We start from the raw sequence: 21201 nt of genomic DNA on the forward strand, positions 1-21201 counted from the left end.
ATTCTCCAGGCATAGGGTACAACCGCCGTGTTTACAGCTTCATTAAAAATCCATGCTACTTGGCTTGCAATTTCATGTGCCAGTTCCTTTAATATTCTAGGATGGAGATTATCTGCCTCCCCACCCCCAATTTAGTCCCATTGAGCTGTTTGAGTTTGACTTCCACCTCGGATGTGGTAATTTCTACCTCTATATCTTCGTTGCCATTAGCTACCCTGCCACTACCCCTAAGTTCTTCATTAGCTTCGTTAAAAACTGAGGCAAAGTATTTGTTTAGGTGTTGGGCCATGCCTAGATAATCCTTAATCTCCACCCCATCCTCAGGGTTTAGTGGTCCCACTTCTTCTTTCCTTGCTTTCTTCTTATTGATATGGCTATAGAATTCTTTACTGTTGGTTTTAATTCCCTTTGCAAGATCCAACTCTGCTTGGCTTTTGGCAGTTCTCACTTTATCCCTACACCGTCTGACCTCCAAAAGATAGCATTCCTTGCTGATCCCTGCCGGCTTCCATTCCTTGCAGGCTTTCTGCTTTCACTTAATCTATCTGTGCCTCAGTTTCCCCCTCTGTAAAATGGGGATAATGATGTGCTGTAGGGATAGTTGGGAGGATTAATTCATCTATGTTCAATACGTGCTTTGAGACCTTCAGTTGACAGGCAGACAGAAATGCATGTGATAGGCAGCGTAGGGGTGCTCTGGGGTTTTCGGCACATTGTCAGGAGCATAGCAACCTTTCAGGGCCCTGTGAGGCCACATCAGCTGCTCACACACTCCATTCTGCCAGCACCAGGCTCTGGTGCACAGTATAGTTCAGCAGAGTCATCTGTCCAACACCCAAAGCGACAGAAATAAGTGACTTGGATTCCACCATCAGGAGCAACAGGGAAAGGGGGTGATCTTGTCCCAGCTCAATGCAAATGCAGCCCTCAGTCACAGTGCCTCACGGCTTTCCGTGCCCTTGCACGTGGGCTGGAATCACAGACAGAGTGAGTGTGAGGAGTTTCCAGAGCACCAGGAGTGAATTCCTTTTGTGTGTGCGCACGTGCATACGTCCCATTCTTGCATTGCACAAAGGTTTCCCAAAGTCGCAGCCCATAAGCAGCCTGGCCCTCTGGAGCCCACAATCGCAGATATCCCTGGCTTCCACCTCCTGCTGCTATCGCTATCATTGCTGGTACTGTGGGGTCTGCTGTTTAACACACAGTTGCCGGGCAGGGAAGAAGGGACTCGGGATAATATTACTCCAGCCAGGCTAGACTTAAGGACCGCAGGTGTCACACTGTCATTCCGGGCGAGACGGAAACTCTCTCACAGGATATCACTAGCCCTTCCAATTAGAGCAGCTCTCTGCATGCTCCGGTGCGGTAAGTTCCTTGGCGTGACTTGCCGAGTCACTAGAGATGGGTGTCTCAATGCACACACTCACAAGCATGCCCAGCCCCCTGGTGCACCCTCTGTTTTCGGTCAGGTTCTGCTCCAGCAGGAGGGCTCACTGGAAAGAGCCAGCCTTGGCCCACTCTGCTCCTCAGCCACTGCGGCTTTCCTGAGGCTACACGACCAGCTCTTCTCTCCCCCCCATGGGCGCTGCTCCTGCAAGCTGCAGGCTTTGTGTGTCTCCCCTTCCCCCTGGTGCACATACCATCATGAGAGGTAACAGTGGACTCTGTGCCCCTCACACCACTTGACAGTCAGAACCGGCTGTTGTGATACTGGTACAATGAGACACACAAGACCTCTATTGCAGAGCGGGTTTCCCGGCTCTGGAAGAATCACTTTGATTCAAATTTGTCATAGCAGTAACCATAGGTATTTTGTTACCTTGTGTTTGTTAACTGTGCACATGTACAGATACATGTCGGTACAAGCATACATGTGTACCAAAAATTCATGCCCTGACATTTCTGAACATCCACGCAGAGACACGCATGCAAACTGACGGACATACTCACACACGCATTCGCACATTCAAAAGCCAATGTAGGCCTGTATATGCACAGATGTAGCCGTTCACCCAGCTGTGCAAATGTAGACCCATGCACACAGACGCATACATGCAGGCAGACACACGCCCCACATTCTGGCCTGGTACACACACACTTCCTGAGTTTGCTCTGATCATAGCGTTTTTTTTCTGTATTAAAACCATCGCCTTGACCTGAATGACTACTATAACATTCTAGTACTGTGTGCTCTGAAGTCACATTCGCAACATAGTCAGGTGCCCAGGGGCCATTAGTTAGTCACTAATATTCCTAGCAGGCTCTTGATAGGTCATGTTCTAGGGAATTGGTAATGGGATGCAGAAGGTCTTTCCTCAAAGTATCTGCTATGAGTCTGACCTGGGGTTGTAGTGACTGAAAGGCATTTCATGTAGCTCGCTGAACAGACTCCGCCAATAGGCAGGTGTCCTCATCACATTAACATTCCCCTGCTCTTTATAAAACATTAAGCAATCCTCATAACATCCCTCTGGGGTTGCTATCCCGACGTTCAGGCAGGGGACACGGTCTACGGGATTTGCCCAGGGTCACACAGGAAGTCAGTGGCAGAGCCAGGAGTCAAAGTGAGGCATTCCTGGTCCCTAGAACTGTGTTCCGCCACCACCCGAGGCTGCCGCGTCACCACCACGCTGTTTGGCCCCTTTGCTGGTGGTCGCTGCGAAGAGAGGGCAAAGGCTGACGGAGCTCCGCTTTCGTCCTTCCGGGGCAGGATGGCAGCACGCTGCCACGGGGCGTTGCAAGGGAGCTTGCCCTGGCATTGCCTGTGCCATAGCTGTGCAGCCCCAGGCCTGGCAATCAGGCACCTTTCCCCAGTGCTAACATTCACCGACTAATGTGTGTCCTTCCCCTTCCCTGGAGCACCCTGTGATGCTCTCTCCTGTGTTGCAGGTGTAATCTGGCCCCAGTTCAGGACTATGCCTGGGACGTGGGGATGAAGACAGACCTTGTGACTATGAATCCGTCTGTCATCCAACGGGCCTTCGAGGACCTGGTGAACGAGACCTGGCGGGAGAAGCTGCTACAGCACCTCCACAGCCTGAATGGCAGCATCCTCTGGATCCCGGCATTCATGGCCAAAGGGGGCAAGGAGCGCGTGGAATGGGTCAACGAGCTCATCCTCAAGCACCGCGTCAACGTCCGCACCGCCTACCCCTCGCTGCGCCTGCTGCACGCCGTCCGAGGGTGAGAATTCCTGCCTGGCTCCCCATCCCTCTTGCTGGGCCGGGACACTGCGCTGGGGACTAGGCAGGTGCTTCTCAGTGACAAGGATGGGTTATGGGGACCTGTGGGGTTTTTTTGGCTAATCTACTACCAGTTTTTGGCAGTTGGACACAGATGGGCTGCAGGCCCAACAAAGCAGAATGTTCCTGATATTGTTTTAGTAGCGGGTATCTCATGAACCTCTCGAGTGAGAGCGCTTTGTGCTGGAGCTGGCTTGAGCCAAACCCACTACAAGTCTCCCGGTGTTTCATTCTGCAGACCACCAGGAAGGGCTGGGTGTGCAATGGATGGTCCATAGACCAGAGATGGAGAACCCTCGCTTTAGATCATTTGCAAGCTGAGGCTCCCAGCTCTGGTCCCATTGCAGGAAGTGTTTGTGTATAGCCCTGGAATTTGGGGTGATAGCAAACCTTACACCGTGTCCCTCAGGCTGTGAATGCTTTGTTGGCTCTAGGCTTGGATTTCCGATCAGCGTAACTTTCAGACCTGCAGTTTGACTGGCGTATTTGTTGTTTCCCTGTGAGGAATTTGTGCTGTGGTCAGCTTAGCTAGTGATTAATCTTCTTGCTCCTTCCCCATTCTTCTGTCTCAGTCACAGGCATGGTCCTTGCGGAGCTAGTTGGATCAGGAGATTGGGAATGGGCTACAAAGCCTTTTATTGATTCCAATCTAGCCTGGGTCAGGAATGAAGGAAAGTTGCTACCATCTGATGGCTGTTCCAGAGTAGCCCGTGTGAAATGACTTTGGTGGTTTCAGCCCCCTTCTTGGTGGGTATGCATTCACCTCATAAAACCCCATCACCGTAAGTGGCAACTTCATTGCTTGAGACTAGCTTTATGGGCTTTAACTTCCTTTTACGCCTCAGGGGGTTACGTCTAGGTGAGGGGAGCTTCTGGTCTACCTTCTCTGTGACTAGAGAGACTCGCAGGCTGTCAGTCTGGTTCTTCTCCCCAGGGTTAACAATACAGAATCCTTCTCCCCTTTTATTTCTGACTCTCTCTATTACATCCTCCTCCCCCTGGAAACACTGCAGGCTTAAGAGTGGTGAGGATGCGATGAAGTTCTTCTGCTCCCTGTTTTAATTGCATCAGATCCAAAACTGAAGTTGAAAGTCTGAGGGCTTCTACTAAAGACTCCTGAGATCACAGGCTCACAGGAGATAAACAAGAACTTCCCTAGAACTGGCTTTCTTCTTCACAGAACCAGGAGGGAGCTGGCGTAACAGCTGAGGACTGTCCTCGTCTACCATTGTAACACTGCATGGAGATGCAACATCGTCAGGTTGTGGCAACGCTGAGGAATTGGTAATTGTCCTGCAGGCTGGGACGGGGTGGTCGGTCGTTGGCACGGCTATGAAATTCAGCACTGTTGTGTGGACTTGGCGTTGATCCTACTGCTCTGGCAGAGGAAGCCAAAGAGAAGGCTGGAGGTGGTCAGTCGCGTCGTTTGTACAAGGTGCTCCGGTGCTGAGGGCCAGGTGTATAGATTAGCTTAATGATGGATGGATGGATGGATGGATGGATGGATGGATGGATGGATGGATGGATGGATGGATGGAATGGAGGAGAAGGTGTTGCCCACTTTGACAGCGGAGCCTCAGGTGAGTGGGGGTTAGCCGTGAGATGTATGTGTTGTTCAGGTCAGATGAGTAGTGGTTTAGGCACCAAGAGAAAGGGGTTTATTAATGCAGGGTTGAGGTGTCATGTAAACCAAAGAGGGAGAAAAGGAGAATCCACTGGGTAATGGGCAGCTGAGCCATGATCTGTCAGCTTGGACTATTAGAGATGATTCAAGCTTTGCTCTCTGAAGGGGGGTCAGCAGCAACCCCTTCCTTGCAGAGGTGTTTTTCCCCTGGGATGTGAATTGTGCACACACCTGTCTGCACGTGCACTCCCCTCCCACTGCCGCTTTGTGGCTTTGCCTCCCCCACGAACGTTGTTTTTCCTCCCAGAGCGTTGTTGTCAGTTTCTGTACATTTGATCCATTGATCTGCGCTGCGTAGAGCCTTATCCCAGCCTGGGCGGGGCAGAATGGTCACCACCAAGTGTACACTCAGGGCAGCTCCTGGGAACACACCTGAGGGCCGGTGTGTATGTGAAGGGAGCAGGGGCTGGTTTTCAGCAGAAACAAACCCAAAGGACTATTGAGCACACGTTTGCACAAGTGTCTGACTCAGAGCACGGCCACCTGAGCAGACAGCAGGGGGATCCTGTTGTCTGGACGAACCAGAAATTGGGCTCAAAATTAATACCTGTTTTCCCTTGGCAGGGTGGTGGTTTCCTTTGGGTCAGAGGACTCTCAGGCAGGAGAGTCACTATCCAAGGAAGTGGGGGAAGGATCCTACAGGACACAGGAAGCACAAAATATAGCCCAAACCTTGAGCTATTTCCAGCTGTAATTGACTTACTTTCATCTGTCAAAATAAAATTAAGCTCCTGTAATAAGCCCTTTAAATCAACAGGCTGCTAATCCTATGATTGCAGCACGTCCCTGTGCAAGAAACTCCCCACAGGAGACGCTGCATGAGATATTGGCAAGGTCCTCGTGATGTCTCCCGGTGGGAGGAGAGCAGGGCGAAGGAGGGGCTCCATGGGCCAGTCTGGTAATGGATCATGACTACTGATGCTGCAGCTCCTTCGCTGATTGGCCGGGCCCTGCAGAACGGCTCCCTGCGGCAGCAGCCTATCAAGCCAGGCTGGAGGCCTCGGGCACACAGAGCAAGCCAAATGGAGGCCTGTCAGGGCTTGACAGGGAGCTGATGGATATTGTACTCTCCCGAGTGTCTCCCGAAATAAACCAGATGCAAGGCTGGCAAGAGGAGCTGCATGCGGCCTGTATAGTGCAGCTGCTAGAGAAGCGGGGCTGGCGATCCTGAGTGAATGAGGGGATGGAGGAGCCACAAAGCGTGAACGTCCCAGAACCCTGGGGCCTTGGAAGTGCCAGGCTCAGAAGTGCTACGGGCAGCCCCTAGGTGGCGTCTCTCGGTGCAATTGGGGATGCATTCCCAGGGCCTCTTTCCGTGCATGCTCCCTTGCTCTGGGATCGAGTTCCCTATCAGCAGATCTCGGTGACTATTCAGGACACGGAAAGTGACAGTGTAAAGAATCTGATGGGATCTGCTAGCAAGAGGGAACCACACTGGGACGCTAGGAAGGGACATCCTTCTCTCAGCCTTCTGACAATGTTTCCTGTGAGCGAGGGTGCCCAGCCAGACAGCACCAGTCAAACCAGGAGGCAGGTACACTGCCCAGTGCGAGGACAGATGCCCAGTAAGGCCATGGCACTGGTGCACTGCCCGGTGCTAGGATGGGTGCCCAGTAAGGCCATGGCACTGATGCATTGCCCAGAGCTAGGATGGGTGCCCAAGAAGGCCAGAGCACTGGTGCACAGGTGGCTTGCTTACAAATGGAAGCTGGATATATGTTGACCAGGCATAGACTACAGATCCTAAGTACCACGTTGGCTCCCATTCAGTGAGGCTCTGGGCTGCCATTAAACTCAAGGCAGACTGGTCTCCCCTTCCAGTTTCAGGCAGGCTCATGTGGCATGACTGGTCACAGCTACAGCAGAGGCCACTGGGCTAGTTAAAGGCTTCAGGGGCCAGGACACGCAGCCAGTGAAGTGAGCGGCACAAGGGCAGAATTGCTGGCTCTTCCCGAGACTAGTCACGTCTGTAATGAGCATGGCAGCGAGGAGAGGGGACGAGGAGAGCTGGCAGCTGGTACAGAACAGAGCTAATTCAATTACAGGCACAGAGTGAGCTCAACCCCACCAAGAGGATCAGCCCTGCAGCCATGAAGGCGACAGACTGACCTGCCCTCCCGCTCTGGCTCTCGTCCCTATCAGTCCAGTGGCAGGAGAACAAGCTCACAAACTGAGAGCTAATGAATGACTAGCGGTGCATCATTGCAATCCTGACTCCAGGTCACCCTCAGGGACACAGGGCTGGGTATGGGCACTTCGGAGGGTTAGCCACTAGCTGGCTTGGAGAGCATCTGGAGAGAAGCTGGCGGGTGAATTTCCAGTATGACGACAATCGCTGCACTGAGGCTGGGTGAGAGGTGAGCTGCTTATGCAGCTGCACTAGCCCAGGAGCACGGCTGAGACTGCGCTCGTGCTTAAACCTTCGCAGGGCCGGGGTCTGCGCAGGATAGCAGGAATGTAGTGACCGTTCTGGAGGAATGTTCAGAACTGGCTGTTAGGGGGAAATATCTTTGGACTTGTGAGCTTTAAGCCAGCTTGAGCTGAATGTCATCAAGACAGGGCCGGGGATTGTCTGCCAGCCAAGCAGCCCTGACGCTTGGAGTTACTAAAGATTCCACAGCACTCTTTGGAGAGAGAAAGTTGTGTCTTACAAGCTGTTTAGCTGTGCACTGGGTAGGATCAGAAGTGAGGATCTGGTGGAACCAGAGTAGGAATTTATTTACCATCGCTAGAATGTGGCTGTCTTCCACCCAGAGACGGCTGCATTTCAGTGGTGGCTGGAACAAGATCTCGCCGGGTTGTTCAGAAAGCACTTTGGAATCCTTTGGAAGGAAAGGCGCTGTTGTAAATGTAAAATATTGGTTATTATTGTCCACCCTGATGGCAGCCGAAACATCGCTTCTCTGGCTAGGAATGCACTTTAAATAGGCACCCTGAGGGCCATGCTGTGGAGTAGGGTATCGGAAATTCCAGATGATTTGTGGAACAGGCAAAGAGGGCGTCTTTATGCAGTCAGACACGACAAGCTGTGCATCCCTATGGTGTGGATGGGATTCCTTAGGGTGACCAGACAGCAAGTGTGAAAAATCGGGATGGGGGGTGGGGGGTAATAGGAGCTTATATAAGAAAAAGACCGAAAAATTGGGACTGTCCCTATAAAATTGGGACGTCTGGTCATCCTATTCTAAGGCAGGAGGCCAAAGGAGCATGAACATCTTGACATGAGGGACACAGGGAAGGGGGGAGAGACTATCGCAGTTCTAAAATGGTATTTCTACCTAGGAATAAGAATAGCCGCACCTAAAAACATGGGGTTTAATATCTCATCACACCTGCAGCCAGCACTCCAGGGCAGCCCTGGGGCCATGAGGTTCCTGGAATGCACAAGCACTTCTGAGTGATTCTGTAAAATGCCCCCTGAACAAGCTGGCAAGGGGCTTGCAGAATTGAGAGGTTCCCTCACAGGCTGGAAAGCAAGCAAGCCACCTGACAAGGCAGCTGTGAGTGGCTCCTAAGAGCCCTGTAATCTCATTGCCAAGCAGCTTGTGTTAGAGACGTACATTTGCAGGAGGTAGGAGAAAAGAATGGGGGGTGAAATTTAAATGGCTGTGTATGTGGAGGTTTGAGTGTAAGTGTTTGTATAGAAACTTCATGCACACGTTTCAGTCTGCCTTCCATTGTCTATTCTGGCATTGTCACTATACCCCTCACCATGGCCTCCAGGCGCTGGACCATTTCTAATTTTATTGGCTTTTTATTAACACCCTCTGTTAAAAAAATGGATAAATCAATGTTAGCCTGAACCTACTGGAAGTGGGGCCTAGGGTTTGCGCTGTCCCACCCGTAGCCTGAGGCTTTACAGGTGAGGTCCCAGCTTACAAGGTGAAGATAGAGTCAACAAATGACAAAAGAAACAGACAGGTGTGGGGGAGTGGAGAGGCAAAGGAAAGTAATAGGAGGGGGATATGCCCAGAGGGACATGTCTTCCTGCTTGGAGTGCGAGGAAAAGGCAGGCAGGCATATAGCTCTCTTGAGAGTCACTTTCACGCTCTCTCCTCTTTATGTTGTGAAAAGTACACAGCTGTCACTGCAAAGGGCTAAGGTGAGTTTCAAAGGAGAAGTTAGACCACAAGGAGTGAGCTGTAAGAAAGGATCTGAATTGGGAATGAAGAGAGAGCGGCTGAATGGCACATAACAGCTTCTGTGTACAGTAAAGGCTGCGCTGTTTACTTTCAAAGCAAGAGACACTGGTGATGTGTGAAGGCTTCTCTCCCCTCAACTTGATTTTATGTCTGATCGTTAGAGATGGGCCTAAGCCACACACTTTGAATGTCGTTGTGGATTCCAAACTCTGCACAGTGCAGGGGTTTGATCTGGCTTGTTATACAGTAAGGGCCAACTGTAAAATTCAGATCTTGATCCAGCTTTGGAATCTAAATTCCTGCCAAAGTTAAAGGGGCGTTAAGGTGATCTGGTCCCATTTCTACATTGACTAATGCAAGTTTGATTGTTTTATATGGCGTTCAGTTATTACATAGTTAAGCGTGGTAGATTAAGAACCTAGATTGACCGACAGAATAGGTCTGCCAGATGCTAGCCTGGTGGAAGGATGATCGTCCCTATATTTTAGGTGCATTCTGATTATGTATAGCAGCCACAGCATGCTAGGCGCTTAACAGATAATGGGCCAGATTCTGTTCTCAGTTACACCAACGTCAATCTGGAGTAACTGCAATAGATTTACTCCAGGTTTCTACTAATGTAACTGGGAGTAGAATTTGACCCACTGATCTGACTGCTGTATAGAGGGCAGACCTATAGCATGTTTCTGCCAGTGAGGGACCAGCTTCTCCAGAAGAGTGTGTTTGATTTTTTATCTCACTTTTATGAATAAGTTGGTTTAAAAAAGCCTGGAGTTACATACATACATACATAAATACATTTATTTATTGTGACGTTCATTGCTGAAAAACAGCAGCTGATGCTCCTATAACCTGATTTCTTGGCTGACCTGGGTTTCTTATACTCACACTAGTGGCATTCTCCTATTACAGGATTTTTCTGTTCAACTCAAAGGGTACATGCAATCCAACCCAGGCTTTTGTAGGACCCATCAGCATGGGGATCAGACGTGATGTTTAGCTGCAAATCAGCTCTCCCTGTTATTGAAACGAACAGCTGGCAGTCCCACAATGTTGTCTGGCTGTGCAGAACTTTTCCGCACACTGAACTTTTCCACACAAATTACGGACAGGCTCTATGCAGAGTGATGCTAAGCAGAGATGAGTGGAAGGGAGACTTGTGAATCTTATTGATGTGCAGGGTGGAGGAACCGCCACCATCCTCGGTGGAGGCTACAGTTTCACGAAGGAGAATGACAGCGTGTTTTTCATCCTGGAGGCTCACAGGACTTACTTTACAATACAGAGGTACTGCACAGAGATCACTTCCTCCAGGATTAGGATACAACCACTTCTGGAGTGGAACATACCAAGCGTTGAACAGCACACACTAATGCTATGCAACACTTTAAAAGACAAGGTGAAAAGGAATACTGAGCCACTGGGAATTGTATTGGAAATTGACATCAGCCCAGTGTCCTGGTCAGCTTCTAACTGGGGCAGTTATATCTGGTCTACTTTTAGGGAAAAACCAGTTCCATGGGACCTTCCAGTGACCACAGGGCTCAGGATCTCTGTTTTAAGTCATCTACGAAAGATAGTCCCTCTAGCAATGCTACACAGGAACAATGTGTCCCAAGCAGCACAAGACTGCTGGGGCTTTATTTCTTGAAGCTATTGCCTTTTTTATTACAATCGTTTAATAGGGAACAGGTCCATCATAAGCAGCTGCATCCTGTCCTTACAGGGGACAGACATGATGATCTAACTGGGTTTTTCATTGGTAACTATTGTGGATCCTGTACAAGAATTGTTTCAGACAGCTTTTGCCTGATGGTATTACAGTTTCTATTACTCACCCAGGCCCACCTAGACATCAGCCCGTTTCTCTGTGGCTGCTTCAGCCTCTGACGATTTATTTACATAAATGCCATACAGCTACCTTCTGAAGAAGGTCCAGACTGCCAGAATAGCTCAGGAAAGGGGAGTCTCAAGTTGCAGAGTTTCCTCTTAACTGTCTCCTTTAATTGCTGTCTGCTTCCATAAAACATTACACTTAATAGTTATGGTGATTGGAGTAGCCAATTTGAAAAATAATTACTGCCTTCCTCAAGATTACCTTGCCTCCTAATTAAAATCCCGGACCTTGCATAGTAAAGGTGTGCTATTGACACAGCATCCCATGTGCACCCAGACAGCCTCATTTGGGTTTGCAAAATTAATTAGTGTTTGTTTCAGTCCCCAGCTGTTCTCCCGAATTGGGAACAGCACATGCGCTGGCAATGTGGATGCTGTCTAAATTGATCAGAGCAGTGAAAGCGACAAGAGAGTGATTTGTTCCTGCATAACTCATGTGGCCGCATAGCTCAGTGGTTTGAGCATTGGCCTGCTAAACCCAGGGTTGTGAGTTCAATCCTTGAGGGGGCCACTTAGAGATCTAGGGCAAAAATTGGAGATTGGCCCTGCTTTGAGCAGGGGGTTGGACTAGATGACCTCCTGAGGTCCCTTCCAACCCTGATACTCTATGACAAGCTGCCCATTAAATAGCGCCCCCTGTGTCCTTTCCAGACATCACCGGAGGAGCTCTCGGTTCCCGCAAAGCGAGGACGAGATGCATTCACCACAGTCGAGCCGGCGCCATAGCTCGAGCGCTTTACAACCCTTGAGCTCTTTCCTTTCACACATCCATCTTCTCTGTCTCCAGAAGGGCCCAGAGTTGGAGCCTCCCTCCCTCCCACCTCATCCCAAGTCTTCAGCACTAAGGCGGGAGGCACCTTTGCCAACTGGCACTAGCAGATCCCTGGATGTTGAGAAGGGAAAATGTTTTGCCCATGTGCCGCCCAGAAGTACTTCTGGCTCAGTGTTCGGTGTCAGAATTTCATATCTGCAATACAAGGAAATACAGGAGAAAGATGCATGGATTTTTATTGTAGGGTTACTCGTGAATATTGGGCTGCATGCATAAGTTTGTTTTTGTAGGGTTGCTCCTCTTGCTGGCACTGGGTTTTTTTTCTACCATTAAAACATTTTTTAAAATGACATGAAACATCAAGCATTACTCAGACTTTGTACATAGATGCAAGGAGGGACTGCAAGAGAGTGGCCGTATCTGTCTGGCATCCAGGTGCAGCCATGTCTTTCCCCCATTTCAGTACCTCCGTTTCCTAGCAGTTGGGCAATTTGGCTTGCCAGCCAAATCAAAAGCTCTCCCTTTCCAGGGTACCCAAAAGTGCAAACCAGAAACCACACATGCCAGGCCTTCTCCCCTCAGGGCAGGGGCTTTACAAATAGTCGTTCACCCCTTGCCTGCAGGGTTGTCCGATCTCCCCTTCCAGGAAATGCAGCTGAAGTGCAGGGAAGCTCATGCCCTCCTGCTACTGGGTACTCCAGCCCTAAGGCCCCAATTACTAAAACCCTTATGGTATAGCCACAATGCAAAAAGAACCTCAAAGCAGCAAGTCTCCAAGCCTAGGGTCAACTGGCTCCAGCTTGTGGGGACTCAAGCTATAGGGCTGAAAATAGAGCATAGACGTTCCCTGGCGCTGGAGCCCAGGCTCCAAAACCCAGCAAGGGGGAAGGTCTCAGACCCCAGGCTCCAGCCTGAGTGAGAACATCTGCACTGCTAATTTTAGCTCAGTAGCATGAGCCCCACATACCCAAGTCAGTTGACCTGGGCACTCAGATGTGCTGCCGTGGGGTTTGTTTTGCAGTGGAGACAGATCGAGTCTGTCTACACTGCAGTCAGAAGTGGGACTTCCGCACGTGTCCATTTACCTGTGCTAGCATGCATCTAGCTAGCTCACCTAACAGCAGTGAAGACATGGCAGCTCTGACTAGCTGCTGGAGGACATACCCAGGGTCCTGGGTGGGCTTGGACAGCCCATGCTGCCATGGGTTCACTGCTGTTGTCATTCGAGCTACCTAGATCAAAGCAAGCTCAGCTACATCTCCATGTATTGCGGTCACATCTCTGACTGCAATGTAGACTTACCGTTAACGGTTCAGCTGTCTCTATGACTGGGACATTGGGTATCCTTTCGGGCCTCCCATTCTTTGCAGTGGAACTTGAACAAGGCTGTGGTCCATACATAGGTTTCCTGGTATCTATAAACAAACAACCCCTGAAAAAAATACCTCTGATAGGTTGCGATGCAGCCAGTGTTCTGCTTTGTGGGGTTGTATGACGGCCCAAGGTGTGGCACAATATAAGATACTGTTAAAATGCCGGTGCTAGACTGGCAGCGGTAGCAGAGGGAATTTTGAGGCTGTTAAACTTTATGGGATAAATTCATCCCTGGTGTAACTCCACCAGCACGAACGAATGAATTTGGCTTTACAGGTATCTCCAGTGCAGCTGGATTACAGTAACTTCCCTGCTGAAGGACTTTCCCTGGCTTCTCAGTATTAAATGGCTGTAATAATAGCCCATGTCTCTCGCTGGCTGTATTGGTCTAATGGCTGCCCTCTGGGCTGCCGTGTGACATACACAGGCACAGCTGTTTCGCGGCCACCTGTGGGATAACCCTGTGCGGCTTTACAATAGCAAAGTTTGCTTTTCTCTTACGACAACATATGGGGCCGGGCTGAAGCTGCAGGGATAAGGCCTCTGAGCAGGGATTTTCAGAGGCAGCTGCACATCACCATGTTTCTTTCCCTGGCAGACCCTGGAAGCATCACCCCTCTCAAATGCTGTCTGGCGAGCAGGTGAGCCATTCGAAGGAGCACCATCTTACCAAGACATTCCTTCCAGAAAGGTCACAGCAGAGTGCTTTGCCGTAGCCACAGGCGCTCAGATAGCAGGTGATGTGAATGCTTAGCAGCCAGCAGTCACCACCACTAACCTACAGGAAAGCAGGACTGTGTTCCTAGCATGTCCTGAGAGTTCTACTCCAACTTAGCTACACTTACAAACTTCTACTCACCAGCTCACTCGGGGAGTGTCATTTTCCCCCCATCTAATCGAAGGCAGACAAGTAGGTTTTATACCTGGGCTACTAAATGTTCATGGCTCCTCAGCAAAGCTAATTTGCAGGGTTGAGGCTCAGCTCCTGCACAGGGATTCCGCTGAGTGGACACCTGCAAGGAGTCCCACAGAAGTCAGTGGGAATGCACGCAAGTGTAAAGGCCTGCACTGTGGAGTGGGACCTGTGAGGGCAAAATCGAAGTTCAGAATGCTGAGCAACCTCCCAGAAATGCTGCACAGAGCCGCCAAACCCTGCTCTGCATTTCCTATCGAAAGCCCAGTCAGCCTTGCAGAGTCTGAAACGAGGCTCTTTGAAATCCCAATTAACCATAATCCATGGGCATCTAACGTGAACATACCCCATGGCAGGCGTTTGAACAGGCTGACTCTGGGGAAGTGCAAGCCAAGCATGATCACAGGCAAGCAGCAGCTGCGGGCACTACAGGCAGTTCAGTCTACAGCCAGGGATGTCAGGTGTAGAACATGGACAATATCAAATGTGATTCGGTAGGGAAAGGATACACCTGGGGGAGATTTTCCACCCTCCCCCCATTACAGTGCTCTCTGCTCAGGAAGGCAGACAGATGCTCTGTGCTGTCAAACTCCAGGAGCTAGTAACATTCTTTGTGACAATACAATATTACTGCAGTATTTTCTAGTCACAGCCCAAAACACTCCCACTTTCAATAGGGCTTCTGTTGTATCTTGACCCATTGCAACAGGATGCAACTTCCACCCATCTTCTCTGTCATCCTTCATGAAAAATAATATAGTATTTAACAGTGCTGGCCCCAAACCATCTCAGTAACACTAGTGCTTGCTCCTGCTCTATGCACGGTTACTCCAAAATGCTGTGGTATGTTCTGACAAGGGACCACAGAGGTGAGCACTGGCTTTAATAGTCTGCAGTTCGGTGTTTCTCCAGCTTTTCAACTCAGCGACCCCTTATTCAAAGTCAAAAATGTTCACAACCCCATTACAGTTACTAGAGAGTCAAGACATCATGCATCAGTGATAACAATGAGCTGCTTATATAATGTACGTGGGAGTGTGTGTTTTGAGAGGTTGACAGAGACTACTTGACCTGTCTCTAGTGTTGGTCTTCTCTGCTGTAAGGAAGATGTTTATGGACTGAAATACTGTGGGCCACTACTGTAGGAGTTTTTTTTCATAAGGGATTGAAGAACGGTAAAGCACTCAGATACCTCAGTGACAAGTGTGCTGTAAATTCCTAGACAGAGAGACAGCTGCTCAGTCATGAACCAAATGCAGCAGTAGTTATTTCTTAGCCAGCAGAACTGCTACATCAATCAGCCATCTCTCACTACTGAATCTGTCTTTGATGTAGCGAGGGCAGAGGAAGGGAAGGGGACAGTATGTGACATGAAGGCTGCGCATGGCGAGTCTTGCTATGGCATGAATAACAGGATTTGTTTTTCTCCCCCTTTCCAGGTACTGGCTAACAAACAAAGTGCACATAAAACGACCAACCACCGGCCTGCTCATGTACACCCTGGCCACCCGCTTCTGCAACAGGATCTATCTCTATGGCTTCTGGCCTTTTCCCCGGGATCAGAACCAGAACCCCGTCAAATACCACTACTATGACAGCCTGAAGTACGGCTACACCTCCCAGGCCAGCCCCCACACCATGCCATTGGAGTTCAAAGCCCTAAAGACGCTGCACCAGGAAGGAGCCTTGAAACTGACTGTCGGAGAGTGCGATCGGGCCACGTAAGACAGGCTTCTGTGGCTCACGTTCCTGCAGGCTACACGCCATGGGAGGATGGGGGAGCGGGAGAAAAGGCTGAGCAGTGGCTAGTGGGGTTGGTTTTCTTTGTTAACGTGCAGAACAGTGACAAAAACATATATATACATGGTGCCTATATATATTGGCCTGAGTAGTATAACTGTTTGGTGTTCCCCAAGGGAAGGACAGACGAATTGCAGAAGAGTCTGAAGCTGCTGCCCGGGCTCAAGGCTTTGCCTTGGGCTGGTTAGGCTCAGAAAGAAGTTAGTTCTACAACGTCAAAAATGCTTGAAGGTCACCTTGGTTTTTCAGAGTACTTTAGGGTGACAGGTAAATGTTAGGCCATGTGTGTGACTGGTCCAAGGCGGGTAGTTAGGGTCTGTTTGGCCAAGAACCCACGTGCTGGCACTTCCCAGTATATAGCGTTCTTGGCTTAGTGCTAATAATGGGGTTGTGGGGGGAGCGGAGAGGGAGCCTTTGTTTGTGGCTAAAGAGCTGAGAGGTTGCCTGAATGACTGGACAGGAACTGAGAAACGCAGCAGGACCCAGCTGAGCACCGTGGTCCCTTCTCCGCAGCAGGACAACCATACTCTCTCCCGGTGAATGGCACACAACATCGTCCAGATGGTTACCAGTTCAGAGCTATCCCACGTGGTTTGGTGAGAAGGGTGCCACCGTCAGAGCAGCCTGTTTGGAAAGGCTGCCGGACTCTGGACAGAGCCCTTGAGATGCAGCGTGAGACTCACCCTAGTGACTGTGACTCCAGGAGACACCGGACAGGGCCCTCAAAAGCAGGCTGATTTGAATGAAGTTTGCTGTCAAAGGAGACACAGGACCTTCCGGGAGCGGGAGACAACACAGGGGCTAGTGAAGATCAGACTGGGCTGACGGTCTCAGAAGGACGCTGTGTTTATGTTTTTTTATTCCTCTCCTAAAGAACTAACAGAAAAAGCAAAAACACTGGAACGTAGCAGGTGGGCTGCTGAAACCAGTGCAGTCAGTGCTAAGTCTTACACTGTCAAAGGCACTCAGCATCTGCCAGAACTTATGAAAACCATAAGCACATTGTAACTCCTGCTTCCCGATCACTGCCTGCTAAACAGCCCTTTCTTCTCCCTACTCCAAAATTAGTAACGGGCCTAAGTCTCAGCTAAGCAGAAATCTCAAAAGTGAGGGTGTAACAGGACCCTGTCAAAATTAAATCATACAGGTGACATTCACGTCTGAGCAGAGAACCACCGTGAAGCCTGTGCACTACTTAAGACCTAGCTAATCTTTATGTTGAAGACTTAGGTAGGACTTAAGTGGTACTGTATATAGATATCAAGCTGGCCCTCCACACACGGGTGAATTTCACTCAGAGTTTAAATAAATCAGTCCCTTCCCTGCATTACTATTACAACTTACAGTAAAAAGAGTGAAGTCGTTCTTAAAAAAACAAATTTGCTTTCCACTTTTCTTGTTTGTTTGTTTGTCAGTGAGACTAGATTGATCTGGTTAGTCAATTTCACTTCCTGTTTCTATTCCAGTTTCCTTTCCTATCTCTCATTTGTCAGCAGAACGCAGTTGGGTTTGGGTTACAAAGAGTGCAGAAAGTTTAATTTAAACTACAACCGCAACAAATGGCATTACAGAATTTTGTCTTTAATTGTGAAAGAGGTCCTCTTAGTATTAGTTTTTTGTTATCTACATGCCTACATTGTGGGGTTAAACTACTTGAGACTGATCCTTTGAAATCTGAGTGCCGGCCTCCATAACTTTTAAAAGGTAAAACTGTATGTCATGTTTATGAACAAAAAATTGCCATGCCTGTAAGACCGTCTAATCTAATAATTAGTGTTCAACCTGATTCACATTAAGGAGCAGGTAACCATTATGGATTAACCTGCCTGTAGGAGAAGTTTCTTCCTAACCCAAGGAAATTATATCCCTTATTTTATTTTTTAGCCCAAGTTTTTAAATTCATCTTGATTTTCTGAGTATACATCCTACCTTGGACCTTGATATAATTACTTGTAATTTTTGAGAGATGGGAAGAGATTAAAAAGAAAGAAGCATCAAAAACCAAATCTGTTTTATGATCATGAGAGGCTTTACTCAATTGAGTAATGAATGGTCATTCAAGACAGACCATCTTCTCCGCCATTCATGCCCAGCTAGGAGGCGGTGGTGGCTAAAGGTGAAGCCACTGGATTCTTGACCTCAACTCCTTACCTTTAGCGAGTGGCCCTAGACCAGGGAGCGATTTCTATGACCATAACTTTTTTCAGAAATAAAATAAATGGTGTGACTTTTATTTGTAAACCGATTAGAAAATAAAAAGCTACTACAGGGCCATAGCTGGTACCCTTGCACGTTCCATGTCCGTGGCAGGAGCACAGCCTAGTTTCCTTGCGGCGGAGATTGGGGGCCTCAGAAGAGAAAGCGATTGCTTGCCTTGCTAAAAGGGAGGTGTGGCTATTACTTAAAGGTCTTCCTGCAAGATATTTTAAAACACCTGCAAAGCCTCATGAGTTCTAGCCAAGGGCATTACGTAACAGGCAGCTTTTTCCCTTAAAAAAAAAATGCATTTTTGTTTCCCTGGTTCACATGTGCCAGCTCCTGGGCTTGCTGTTTGATTGAATCAAAACACATGCCAGCTGTACACAAAGCAACTCAGCAGGCATAGTATCCCAGTGACACTGCTGCTCCTGGAATGGACCCCAGGCATTCACTCTTGAAACAAAATGCATTAAACCAGGGATGATTTACTCAATGGCAAATCCCTCCATTCTCTTCAGTGGGATCAGGTTTGGTGGTTTAAAACAATGACTCTGCTTTACACAATAATCACCTGCAAAAATCATATTTAGGATCTGCCAGTTATAAGTTATTTGTGTGCACAAAAGCATCTGGAAAGAATCCCATTAGCTTTACTAGGTTTGGCCCTAAAGCCCCATCCTGTGAAACATTACTCAGCATGTTGCCACCTCTAGGCAGCTCTCACATGACATCTGGACAGCTGCCAGGCCTGCTCCAATGGACAGCGGTAGCCAATGAGTTGAAAAACTCACTGAAAATCTACATTACCATCCCTGCTTTACCTAAAGGGCTAGGCCAACTGGCACAATACACCCCAGCACTAACCCAGCATCTGAGCCTAGACAAGCCAATACAGCGGGTTGGTTTTTTGTTAGAGGATACGGGAGCTGCTGAATTTCACATTTTCCTTCCCCTCTGTAATGGCTGCTATTAGATGGATGCAGTTTGGATTTCTCAGTCAAATGGAGGTGGGGGGGGAGGATCTTAATAAATTCTTGCTGCTGCTGTCTGGAACTGTGCAGGAAGCCATCACACCAGATGTCACTGGGACCGACCTGCTCCAGGAGGCTGCTGCTTGATACATTTCTTCATGCCTAATTAAGGCTCCTCTTCCAAAGAGAATGAAACACAAAGTTTATTGATGCTGCTCAAATGGGAATTCAAGCACATGTATTGCACTATGAATGTCTTTAATAACCCCCCAACTGACAGCAGCAGCTTCCCACACAGGTTGGCACACGCTCTCATTCTACTCCTGCCTGTCTTTTCCCTTTTACTCTCTTCCTCTCTTGCTCTCCATCTCTGTCTGGTTCCATATGTGGGTCTGGCCCCCTTTTATCTCCCCCTCCCCCCCACATTAAAAAGGACATTTCAAACCTCACTGCAACTTATACCAGCATTTCCTATAGCAGTGATTGGCAACCTTTGGCACGCAGCCTGTCAGGGAAAGCCACTGACAGGCCGGGCTGGTTTGTTTACCTGCCGAGTCTGCAGGTTCGGCCGATCGCAGATCCCACTGACCGCGGTTCACCATCCCAGGCCAATCGGGGCTGTGGGAAGGGCAGCCAGCACATCCCTCAGCCCATGCCACTTCCCACAGTCTCCATTGGCCTGGGACAGCGAACCACGGCCAGTGGGAGACGCGATCAGCTGAACCTGCAGATGCCGCAGATAAACAAACTGTCCCAGCCCGCCAGCAGCTTTCCCTGATGGGCCACATGCCAAAGGTTGCCGATCCCTGCCCTATAGTAACCTGGAGTGGGCTTCTTACTATTGCTAGTGTAAAACCGAACATGCTTTCTATGGACCAAAATAAAAAATGCAGAACAGCTGTTAAAATGGAACGGAAATGGCAGATGCAGAGTGGAGAGTTTGTTACTCTTTCTCTATGCTGGGAAATGGAACTGGTGGCTCGCCTTGAACTGGTGCTGAAGGCTTAAGAACATAAGAATGGTCATACTGGGTCAGACCAAAGGTCCATCTAGCCCAGTTTCCTGTCTTCTGACAGTGGTCAATGCCAGGTGCCCCAGAGGGAATGAACAGAACAGATAATCATCACGTGATCTATCCCCTGTTGCCCATTCCCAGCTTCTGGCAAACACAGGCTAGGGACACCATCCCCGCCCAACCTGGCTAATAGCCATTGATGGACCTATGCTCCCTGAATTTATATAGATCTTTTTTGAACCCTGTTATAGTCTTGGCCTTCACAACATCCTCTGGCAAGGAGTTCCACAGGTTGACGGTGCGTTGTGTGAAAAAATACTTCCTTTTGTTTGTTTTAAACCTGCTGCCTGTTAATTTCATTTGGTGGCCCCTAGTTCTTGTGTTATGAGAAGGCGTAAATAACACTTTCTTATTTACTTTCTCCGCTCGAGTCATGATTTTATAGACCTCTATGATAGCCTATAAAAGCAATTTCACACACTGCTTGTGTAGCCAGGACTAAATCATTTTCAGCACTGTTACAGAAAGCTCAGCTGAGTGTTGGTTCCACCTGCACTAGAAACATTTCTCAGCCTCGGGGTGAATTGCTGAGATCAGCTCTTAGTAATGAGCTAGTCTCCCAGTTTAGATGGAGCAGGGCCTTAATGGTACAGAAGAGATACTCTCACACGTATCAGTGAATGGTGTCAGCCTCCGAGTGCTGGAGCAGGAAGTTCTCAGTCACCGCGAGAGTGCAGCAACACAAGGCCAGAACTATCCTAGCCCTAACCTCTAGCAATGAGAGGAGACTTCATTCTCTATACTCGTTCCAGTCCTTGGTGTCTGAGTTGATGCCCCACAAGACAGCCAATCAGAGCCAGCTGTGGTGGTACGAGGAATTGAACTCACACCATCAAAATGGTTTTACATAGACTGCCAAAAGGCCAGCAAATGGTAACAACTTTTGGGCACTCCTGATCTAGGCTGGATTTGAACTTGTGATATAGAGGTGAAAGGCTCCATATCATTTAACTACACGCTTGAGTCATCCAGGCACCCTTAAAGAGGACTCTGGCATGCCAGCTGTGCAGGCTTCCATCTAACACTGCACCCCATGCTAGTCACTGCAAGATGTGGGAGCCGTGGAACATGCACTGGTCTACAAGAGAGACTGTGCAGCCAGCCCATTTCATGGTCTGATGGTGTGTCACCAT

The 21201-nt window shown here is 49.0% G+C and overlaps 1 protein-coding gene across 2 annotated transcripts in view; it reads left to right on the top strand.

The window, feature by feature from the left end:
• The window catches only part of ST8SIA2 (ST8 alpha-N-acetyl-neuraminide alpha-2,8-sialyltransferase 2), a 40688-nt gene extending 22591 nt beyond the window's left edge, over window positions 1-18097 (top strand). Inside the window, exons 5-7 of one of the 2 annotated variants that reach the window (XM_084641204.1) lie at window positions 2890-3183; window positions 13709-13751; window positions 15463-18097. In XM_084641204.1, coding sequence (XP_084497330.1) covers window positions 2890-3183; window positions 13709-13751; window positions 15463-15618 — 493 coding nt within the window. In that variant the 3' untranslated portion in view covers window positions 15619-18097. The remainder of the gene's footprint in view (window positions 1-2889; window positions 3184-13708; window positions 13752-15462) is intronic. The other variant, XM_084641203.1, reaches the window with a different exon arrangement.
• The last annotated feature ends 3104 nt before the right edge of the window (window positions 18098-21201 follow it).

The sequence above is a fragment of the Lepidochelys olivacea genome (genome assembly GCF_965140295.1).
Source record: "Lepidochelys olivacea isolate rLepOli2 genome assembly, chromosome: 10".
Lineage (NCBI taxonomy): Eukaryota > Metazoa > Chordata > Testudines > Cheloniidae > Lepidochelys > Lepidochelys olivacea.